General features: G+C 37.5%; 1 protein-coding gene across 1 annotated transcript; it reads right to left on the bottom strand.

Moving 5' to 3' along the window:
• Positions 1-2,462: 2,462 nt before the first annotated feature.
• LOC109214962 (calmodulin-like protein 8) lies at positions 2,463-5,466 on the bottom strand. The gene is made up of 4 exons (XM_019378938.1): positions 5,287-5,466; positions 4,889-5,046; positions 4,416-4,496; positions 2,463-2,790 (listed from the first exon to the last, which is right to left on the bottom strand). Exons 1-4 carry the CDS (start codon positions 5,354-5,356, stop codon positions 2,656-2,658), a joined length of 444 nt encoding a protein of 147 aa, XP_019234483.1. The 5' UTR covers positions 5,357-5,466; the 3' UTR covers positions 2,463-2,655.
• Positions 5,467-11,017: the final 5,551 nt, after the last annotated feature.

The raw sequence follows: 11,017 nt of genomic DNA, 5'->3' as shown, positions 1-11,017 counted from the left end.
ACTCTAACTCACCCGTTGCTGATAATAAAACATGAAAGAGCAATAAATGGGGGAAACGGCGCTGTAATACATGAGACGACGGGTTGGGTCGTCACACCCTCGGCCTCATATCAATATCAATATTATACCAATGCGGCGTGAAGCCCGATCCCATACTCAGTCCAACACATAAGCCCCTCGGGCACAATAACATAAAAATATTCAGCCCAAACTTCATTTAAAAATATTATTTTAGTTTCTACTTTGAGAAAAATGGCTGAGTTTACAAAACAGTATTAAATACCAGGACTGAGTTCAATATTTATAATTATGGTAAAAAACCAGTAAAAATAATTCCTGAAGGATTATTGTAGTTGGCACAAAGCCCAATTATGACAACTAATCCATTTTTATAAGGATTTTACTAATCTACAATCAATTAGATAGTAATTTTATTAAGCGGGACGGACCAAGTCACAATCCCCGACGGTGCTCTACCCCACGCCCGTTATCCGGCGTGCAAGTCACCTCACGTAGCACTACATTGTGCAAATTCGGGGTTTCAAACCCTCAACACACATTTACATTTATTACTAACCTCAAGCCGGCCAAAGTCCTAGCTTGCTATGCCTTTGCCTTTCGAATTGACCTCCTCGCGTACCGAATCTGATCAAAATCACAACGAATACATCACAATATGCTAATGGGACAATACCGAATCGAAAACAATCGAAAAATAGCGAAAATCTCGAAATTAGCAAAAACCCGAGCCCCGGGCCCACTTCTCGAAAATCAAAAAATTTAACATCAACGAGTTCTTCATCTCGCCCCGAGTCCATGCATATAAAAATTACCAAAATCGGAGTCCAAATGACCCCTCAAATCACCATTATACCTCTCTTGAGTTTCAAGCCCTAACCTCCATTCTTAACCCTTGATTCCTTTATTTTTCAGTCTAAATTCATGTATTTACACCATAAAATCATGTTTTAAGTCCAAGAATTCATACCTGATCAAAGTCCTTGAAACCCTCTTCAAAATCGCTCAAAAACTCTCCAAGTCCGAAGTGAAATAGGTTACTCTTTCAAAAATTCGCGAAGAAGACTAATTTAATATTCTGCCCAGGCTTCTCGCTTCTGCGGTCCCGTTTTCGCTTATGCAGGACCGCTTCTGCGGTTTTTCACTTAAAGGCTTCGACCGCTTCTGCGGCCCAGAAATCGCACCAGCGGGACCGCTTCTGCGGTCCACACTTCCGCTTCTGCGGAACTTGCCCTGAGTCCAAGACTCGCTTCTGCGACTTCCTCCTCCGCTTCTGCGTGACCGCACCTGCGGTCCCATAACCGCAGGTGCGAAAATACTAGACACCAGCAGACCTTAACCATGCAAAAATTCCGAAACTCTCCGTTTAACCATCCGAACTCACCCCGAGGCCCCCGGAACCTCAACAAAAAACACAAACATGATCCAATGCCTTATTCAAACTTGCTCCAATCATCAAAACACCTCAAACAACACTAAAACTATCATTTCTCATCGAATTCAAGCCTAAGTTCTTCCAAAACTTCCGAAACACGCATTCGATCAAAAACCCAACCAAAACACCTCCGAATGACCTGAAACTTTGCACACACATCCCAAAACACCTAACGAAGCTACTGCAACTCTCGGAATTCCATTCCGACCCTCGAATCAAAATCTCACCTATCAACCGGAAATCGCCAAAATACTAACTACGCCGATTCAAGCCTAATTCTACACCGGACCTCCAAATTCACTTCCGATCACACTCCTAAGTCACAAATCACTCCCCTAAGCTAACCAAATCACCGAAAATCACATCCGAGCCTTCTAACTCATAAGTCAACATCCGGTTGACTTTTTTCCAATCCAAACCTTCCTTAAAGAGACCAAGCGTCTCATTTTCTACCAAAACCAATCCAAATCAACTCTAACACACCAATACTGATAATGAAACATGAAGAAGCATAAAATGGGGGAAACGGGGCGGTAACTCATGAGACGACGGGTCGGATCGTCTCACTTATCTGAATACATTATACTCTCTCATTTTTTATTTATGTGACACTATTTTCCTATTAACCTATAGCATTTATAATTAAAAATATTTAACTTTAAACTTCTTAGTTCACTTTTAATGAAAAGCTTTTATTACGAAATAAATGTTATAGCATGTTGACCACAATTTTTATAAAAATTTCTTTCTTTTACTAAACTTCGAGCCAGGTCGAACTACGTCACATAAATTGAAACAGATAAAGTACTTATTTTTATGTATTATAAAAAATAAAATAAGAGGTCGTTTGATCATAGGTGGAGCAATAATTTGAAACTTACAGGTTCAAATTCTAGTCCTACTAAATTACTGATTCTAAATTAGTAATTTGTATATATTCAATAAATTTCTTAAGACAAATACATGATTTGAAGTTTTGAACTAAAGCTATTACGTTTGATCAAACTCGTAATCTAAACTCCAGTTCCACCCCTGCATTTGATTATATTTTTTCAGAATCCAATAATTAATCAAATAATCCTACAATTAATTCCTTGGCTGTAACACTGACATAGATAATAGCTACAATAATACAAACAATAAAATAACACTAATTAAGTAAAAAAACAAATATTTATAAATATTTTTTTATCATCAAGCTTCTATCCAACGGTCATCATTTTAACAAAATCATCAAAGTTGACTTGACCATCACCATCCAAATCTGCTTCTCTAATCATCTGCTCTGCCTCTTCATCTGTTAGTTTTTCCCCTAGGTTAATCATCACGTGCCTCAGCTGCACAGAATCATAAATATATTTTAACTCATTTAAATTATATACACTAACAGTCTAAAGAATATTGTTAACATGTGATTATACGTTAATTACAATTCTTACTAGGTTATTAGTTAATATTTATTAAATGATTTCTTTGTAATTATTACCTTCACGGGGTAGGAGTAAGGTCTACATACTACCACCCCCAAACTTCATTTGTGCTATTATACTAGGATTGTTATTGTTGTTCAATCCGTAAGTACCTTATAAGTAACTTAATTATGTAAATATATATTACTATAAAGTATTTTAATTTACAACTATCCTGGTTTTCCATCCAAAAAACTTATTTAGATTATTAATTATTCCGTTCCAAATTAGTTGTCATGCTTCATTTTTCGAGTCCAGTTATTTGAACTTAACCAATATTTTAAAATATTTTTTTTATCATATTGACATGAGAAGAAAGACAACTCGTAGTACTTTTCGTATAATTTTTTAATATTAAAATTTTAATTTTAAGAATTTTGAGTTGATCTAATCTAATTTAGCTTTAAATATTAATCAAATTGACTCCTAAAACTGGTAAAGTTGCTGCCATGTGACCAGAAGTTACGGGTTCAAGCCGTGGAAACAGCCTTTTGCAGAAATGCAGAGTAAGGCTGCGTACAATAGACCTTTGTGGTCCGGCCCTTTCCCGGACCCCACGCATAGCGGGAGCTTAATATACCCCATTTTTTTTACTCTCGATAAACAAAACATGACAACTAATTTGGGATGGGAGGAGTAATAAATAATACTCCTAAGAAGTCAAAAGGAGCAAGTGCATTGTTCAGTGTGAACTGTGGAAAAATTCATTGCACGACAGATTGGTTTCAAAGAGATAAGCTAATAATTATGTAGGATTTGAAACAGAACAACTGTAAAAATAAGAATATTTTATGATAATGACAGATAAAATTAACATGTGAACTCCTCACCTTCTCCTTAACTAGTTTAACTCCTTTTGCACTAAGCCTTAGCTATTATTTTATGATAAGAAAGATTGTTTTAATATTTATAGTGACAATTTGTTATTCGTAAATATTCCTTTTGATTAAAAAACATTTTCATCTTTTTGACTGGTCTTCAAGAACAATATGAGTACATACCGTACATGATTGACTTCACACAAAAAATTAAGGATTATAAGAGTACTTGAAAAAAATTCTAGTAATTTTCTTTTTTTAAAAAAAGATTCAAACTGGCATAATAAAGGTTAATTTTTCAAAAAAAAAAAAAAAATGGAGGTCGCGCTTTATTCATTTTTTTAAAAGTAAAAATTTAGATTTGAAGGAGGAGCCTTGGAGGAATAGACGAAGATGGTTAGCTGCAAGGTGACTGACAGAAAACAAGTTGTTTTTAGGAGGAAAATGGAATCTATCATTAAGAATCCGGGATGAATCAGTACAGTTATTTCCGTGTGACTTATAGATCACAGGGTCGAGCTATAACATTTGGTATTTATACTTGCGTTGTAGGCTGCGTACATCACATTTTTTGAAGAATCGACCCTTTATCGGACCCTATGTAAACGCGAAATACTTGGCGTACCGAGCTATCCTCTAATGTAAAGCTAGACTTACAAGGACAAAAAAACTCACATCGTTAGCCGAAATGTAACCATTTTGATCTTTGTCAAAAACCTTAAAAGCTTCTTTAAGTTCCTCCTCTGCATCAGTCTCCTAATCATCAAACAACCAAAGAAAAAACAAAAAAAGGATAATAATATTAAACCATTGTTTTAATTAGAAATCAAAACATTAAGTAATTATTTTAGTCCCATTTATATATATTATCTCATTTGTAGATTAAATAATTTTTCGAGGAAGAGGATTCAATTGAACCGCTTCGTTGAACTTAGCTACAATTTGCTTGACATAATTCAGAGGAAAAATATGAATGAAAATTTCGGAAAAAACATATTTGCACCAAGTGTTTATATAATATATATACGATGCATGATATTTGTATACACTTAAATCAATTAACAATTGAAAGTTGATATTGTTAAAACACCGGATGCGAATAAGCTTTTTACTGAATTAAAATAAGAGGTTGAATATGAGGTTTTTACCTTCATTTTCTTGGTGATGAGGTTCAAAAATTCAGTAAATTCAATGATTCCATTCTCATCAGCATCAATTTCACTAATCATATGATACAGCTCTTCCTCTGTTGGATTTTGATCCAATGACCTAATCACAGTTGCCAATTCTTCAATTGTAATGCAGCCTGTACATACAATACATTTTAAAAACACATTGTCAAAGTGTTTACCTTGTAGCTTTTGAGAAACACAATATAATTAAAAAGGTCAGTTCGATACACAAAATATTTTGCGTTCAAGCAGAATCCAGAAAAGGACTGCGCACCCTAGGAAGGTTTGATATAGGCAGCATACCGTGAAACACAATATAAGTGAAAGAAAATAAAATGAAGAAGGAATCATTCAAGAAAAAGAAGACTACTAACCATCTCCATCTTTGTCAAATAGTGTTTCTTCACATTCAATAAGTTGATCTGCTTTTATTATATCTGCCATGATATTATTTCTTGGATTTTTGGACACAGAGCTGGAGGAACAGCTTTTGTGTGTGTGTGTGTGTGAGAGAGAAATATGGGCATAGATGTGTCCTGGCTGGGCTTTAAATAGAGGAAACAGTATTGTCCCTAGAGGGCTTAGTAAACAATCAATTTCATTAAAATTTACAAAATATTACAAGTTAGAAAAAAGAGAGGAGAAAATAAAGGGTTTGACCTAAGACAACTGGATGGTTAGATGAGAAGGGAACAAAGAGCATTAAAAGAGAATAACGCGAACCATCAAAGGATGTGGTGCAGTGGATGAGACTGCTCCTCCCTTAACCAGATGTCTCGAGTTCGAGCCCTGAGTATGGAAAAATCCTTGGTAGGGAGCGCGCTCCCCCCCGAATGGGGTCCTACGCGGCGCGAATCCAGATATAGTCGGATTCCAATGCGGGTACCGGACACCGGGTGGGAAACCAAAAAAAAAAAAAGAGAATAACGGGAGAGAGTATTGTTAGTTGTATATCTTGCCTTAAACCCAAGCATTTTCTTTTTTTCTTTTGACCATTTTAGGTTTACACCCAAATAGCACGCTGCGTTACGTGCAAAAGGATTGCCATTTTTATCTTAAGAGAGTATGCCACATGATTTGCTGCTACTCTCCATTTTTTTTTTTTTTTTTTATAGTTTTTCTTCTTTTGTTTCGATAATTTCATTGTATTTTAACTATGCAAATGATTGATAATTGGATAATATATGCGGACCCCTTTGAAGTCGTCTCGTTTTTTTTTATTACATTCCTTGAGCCGACGAGGGTCTATCAGAAAATACAGATTTTATTATTCTTTTTCCTTATCTTTTAAATTTCACAAGTTAACATATGATCAACAGCGGAATAAAAAGTGCGAAAGACGAAATTCAACAATTTAACTTAATACAAATGCGGTTCCATAAAGTAATCCATCCAGAACTGGCGTCACAATCTCACGGACTATCTAAGAATACTACAAATAGGGTCTGAACAAAGAAAAATACATGTCTGTCTCTGAAATAAGTAAGAACAAAAGGAAATAGGATAGAAGGGGACGCCAAGGCCTGCGGACGTCTGCAGGACTACCTCGGGTCTCCGCTGGACTGAAGGCAGCAACCTCACTATGGTCCAAATGCTCCAGCACCGGGATCTACACATAGTGCAGAGTGTAGTATCAGCGCAACCGACCCCATGTGCTGGTAAGTGTCGAGCCTAACCTCGGCAAAGTAGTGACGAGGCTAGGCCAAGACTACCAAATAAACCTGTGCAGTTAAATCATATACGGCAAATAATGATAATAGAAACTAGCGGTTAAAGATGGAAAGGGGGAACATGCTGCGGGAAATATCAAGTACTAACAGAATTTCAGTAGAGAAGCATAAAGAACACCATAATTTTCATATCAGCAAGAATAAGGAAAACAGTAACAAGTGCACGACATCACCCTTCGTGCTTTTACTCTCGTTCTCAGTATAAGAATCAATATTCACTTCTATTCTTTCTTGTTGCAGCGTGCAACCCGATCCAAATCATATAATGATGTTGCGGTGTGCAACCCGATCCAAATCATATAATGATGTTGCGGCGTGCAACCCGATCCAAATCATATAATGATGTTGCGGCGTGCAACCCGACCCCACCTGTCCACCCTTATTACTCCTTGTTGCGGCGTGCAACCCGATCCCATATAATATTATTGCGGCGTGCAACTCGATCCAAATATATATATCAACACAAAATCACAAAAGAATCCCGGCAAGGGAACAATAGTACAACAACAATATCCCGGCAAAGGAAACAATATCATAAGCAATAATATCCCGGCAAGGGAAATAATATCATAAACAATAACATCCCGGCAAGAAAAACAGTATCATAAACAATAATATCCCGGCAAGGGAAACAACAATATATCTCATCTCGTTTCCACAATCACTTCACAACATAAGTCTCAACTTGAGCCAATGCTCAACAATGGTGAATTACCAAGAATACTTTCATAAGCCTTGTTCAACATTTATAATCATCATATTAAGCATGGACAATACATAACAGAGTCACAACAATCATAGTATAAGACTCACGAGCATGCTTGACACCAACGTATAGATACTCGTCACCACACCTATACGTCGTACTCAACAGTTAACACATAGCAAATAAGACCACAACTCCTATTCCCTCAAGCTAAGGTTAGACCAAACACTTACCTCAATGCCACGAACACAATCAAGCCTCAACTACCGCTTTACCTCTCGATTCCACTTCCAATTCGCTTGTATCTAGTCACAATTTATTTAACAATATCAATAAATGCTAAATAAACCAACTCTAATGCATGGAAATAGGTTTTCTAGTGATTTCCCCAAAAAGTCAAAACTTACCCCGGGCCCACTTGGTCAAAACCCGAAGTTCGAACCAAAACCCGATTGCTCATTCATCCACGAACTCAAATATATAATTTATTTTGAAATAGGACCTCAAATCGAGGTCCAAATCCCCAAATTTTGAAAATCCTAAGTTCTACCCAAAATCACCCAATTTCCCACGAAAAACCCTTGATTTTGAAATAAAATCATGTAAAACGATGTTAAAATAAGTTAGAAATTACTTACCAATAATTTGGAGAAGAATCTTTATTTGAAAAATCGCCCAAGAGAGTTTAGGGTTTGAAAGAGTTTGAAAAATGGATGAAATCCCGTCAAAATCTCATTTAGCAGGTCTCAGATGTCGCAATTGCGAACCCCTTTGGAACCCTGTCATCTTCGCAATTGGGAAGGAAATCATCGCATTTGCGATGGGCAGGCTTCGCAATTCTCACCCAGTGCTCGCATTTGCAAAGAGGGCCTGCTCAGGCAGGGTTCGCATTTGCGACACTAGGGTCGCAATTCCCAACCCTGAGCACCTCGCATTTGCGAGGCCTAATCTCGCAATTGCGAGATCAGAGGCCTGTTACACAGCTGCAACATACCAGCAATTTTTCTAAGTCCAATTTCACTCCGTGGCCTATCCGAAACTAACCCGAGCCCTCGAGGCTCCAAACCAATCATCATGCAAGTCTAAAAACATCATACGGACTTGCTCGTCTGATCAAATCATCAAAATAACATCAACAACTACGAATTCAACCTCAAATTCATAAAATTACTCAAGAACATTGAAATTTCCATTTTCTCAACTAAAGGTCCGATTTATACCAAACGAACTCCGATTCTTACCAAACTTCACAGACTCGACTTAATTATTATTTTAATCTTATTCCGGGCTTCGGAAGCAAAATACGGGCCCGATACCATCAAGAGAATGCATCATTTCACTTCCAAAAGCCTTTATATTTACCAGCAAATAATTTTCCTTAAAAACTCTTTTCTCGGGCTTGGGACCTCGAAATTCGATTTGGGGAATACGCCCAAGTCCCATATTTTACTACGGACCCTACGGGACTGTCCGATCATGGGTCCGGGTCCGTTTACCAAGAATGTTGACCAAAGTCAACTTTAATAAATTTTAAAGGCCAATTTTATTATTTTTCCAACATTTCTCATAAAAGCTTTCCGGAAACGCGCCCGGACTGCGCATGCAAATCAAGGTGAGACTGTCGCGCCCCCTTTTTCCTCCGCAAGGAGAAGTCCGGGTTTCGACATTCACGGGGTGTAATGACTCATTTCCTTTTGGGCAATTGGGTATTTAAAGAGTCGCTACCTAACGATTTAAAGTGCGTTAGGTCACCTAGAGTAATTAACTCTTGGGTTGGTTTGCATTACCAGAGATTAGGGTAAGGGCTCGAAGTAACCTCGAGGGGAAGGTGTTAGGCACCCCTCTTGGTCCACAACTGTGGGTCTCGGTCGAACTTATATTCACAAATTAGTCCATAAACAAACAATTGAAGCGAATGATTGCATAAAGAGCATGTTGGGCGTTGTATAAAATAAGAATTTAAACAGGTTGTAAAAAAAAAAGGAAAAATAAAGTTTCAAGCAAAGAGGGTTTGGGGGAAGAGGGAGTTCCTAGGTTGGTTAGCCTATAGGATCACATCAGTACAATACCCGGTAATCACTCCTTAAAAAGGGGCTACATCTGGCATTAGTGCACCGGTCATCATATCCATGTCTACCCTTCCCATCCCCTTATTGGTCATGCAAAGGGAATGTTGGTCAGCGATCTCTATTGCGTGCTGCTACCCGTCCCTTCTCAATGGTCCTGGAGGTAGTTAGGACTTCTACCTATAGGTGGTTCTAGATGTACCACTAAGGTTTTAAAAGGCGAAAATTCTAAGGCGATAGTCAAAACAATTAGGACTTTCACATAATGGAAGCAATTACGAGGCTCACAGTCCCCTCCCCAAACATAGACACAAGTAGCACGTCTCAAGCACAATTAAGGTCTTTAAAGTCCTAAAGCAGGATCTCTAAGTGAATGTGCAGAAACAGACCAAACTTTATACCCAGAAGTTGTAACCTAGAAGCTACTTAGGGATTCTTTTAAAAGTTATTAGAATCAGAAATATTAAACGGCGGAGAAAGAGCTTCAGGGGAATGCGGTCTTTGAAAACGCCCTAAAGCTTGCCTATATGCAGTACTATGTCTATATTAATGCAGAAAAAACAGGTTTTCGAAATAGACCCTTTTAATACCTATAGGCAGGATATCTAATGAGATTAAAGCAATTACGAAGGGACTGGTTTCAGGAAATGTTGACACTTAATAAGACCAGTTTTAAGAAATAAACTAGGCGAAATGAAATTGATTTATTAGGCTAATTAGATTATCAGACATAGTTGCGAATAGAAATCCCTATAGGCATGGTACCTAGACGTATTACTGGTTTTGGTCAATTTGCAGTAACATGAGGAAAGACTCATTAGAAAGTAATTAAGTCCTATAGGCATGATATCTATACTTGGATTGATTTAAGACATGATGGTTTGGAACCTAGAAACATGGTCTCTAACATGACAAATGCAGAATCTTATGGACATGGTTTCTATCTGATGCAAACAACATTGGAAGTGAAACCTTATAGGCATGATTTCTATTTGATGCAAACGAAATAAGAAATGAGATCTTATAGGCATGATCTCTATTATGCAAAAGCGATCAGATTCAATAAAAAATCCTATGAACATGCTTTCTATTGAGTAAAACAGGCAGATTTGAAAAAAAAAAAGTAAAATCCTAAGAGCAGGATTTCTATCCATATTACCCCACAAAGTATACATCTACCCACCCCTTTACTAAATATCCCCAAGTGTCTGTTTACAAATTATTACAGGCTGATGAACGAATTACTTAAATGAAATAGAAAATCAAGAAGCTATTCTATAGGGAGCCTACAATTAGGCCCAAGTTTCCCAAAGCCTCCAATGGTCTCATGAACCTCAATTCCATAGAGAAATCAGAGTCTAGGTGCATCAAAGTTCCCTAAGGGCCTCAAGAACCCCTGGCAATGCTTACACCTAGACTTAGCAACCAAGAATTGAACCAGTGCAGTGTGAAAAGGTGTGACGACCCTAAGGGTTATCACCTGTTTCCTCATTCATTCTGTGCTTTCGAGGCCTTGAAAACCTCATTCTTACTTGCCTCGATTTGCGTGCGCAGTCCGGGCGCGTAGCAAGCTTTTATGTTGAAATATGTGAATTCTGTGAAA

The sequence above is a fragment of the Nicotiana attenuata genome, unplaced genomic scaffold, assembly GCF_001879085.1.
Source record: "Nicotiana attenuata strain UT unplaced genomic scaffold, NIATTr2, whole genome shotgun sequence".
In the NCBI taxonomy this organism is placed as follows: Eukaryota; Viridiplantae; Streptophyta; class Magnoliopsida; order Solanales; family Solanaceae; genus Nicotiana; species Nicotiana attenuata.
This window is presented reverse-complemented; position numbering and strand designations above follow the sequence as displayed.

Bases quoted from the DNA above. Each gene is read 5' to 3' on its own strand.
- LOC109214962 (XM_019378938.1), bottom strand. From the start codon at position 5,356: ATGGCAGATATAATAAAAGCAGATCAACTTATTGAATGTGAAGAAACA. The intron at 4,497-4,888 runs GTAAAAACCTCA...TTTGATGATTAG, and splicing joins TCATCACCAAGAAAATGAAG to GAGACTGATGCAGAGGAGGA. The intron at 2,791-4,415 runs GTGAGTTTTTTT...GATTCTGTGCAG, and splicing joins GTTACATTTCGGCTAACGAT to CTGAGGCACGTGATGATTAA.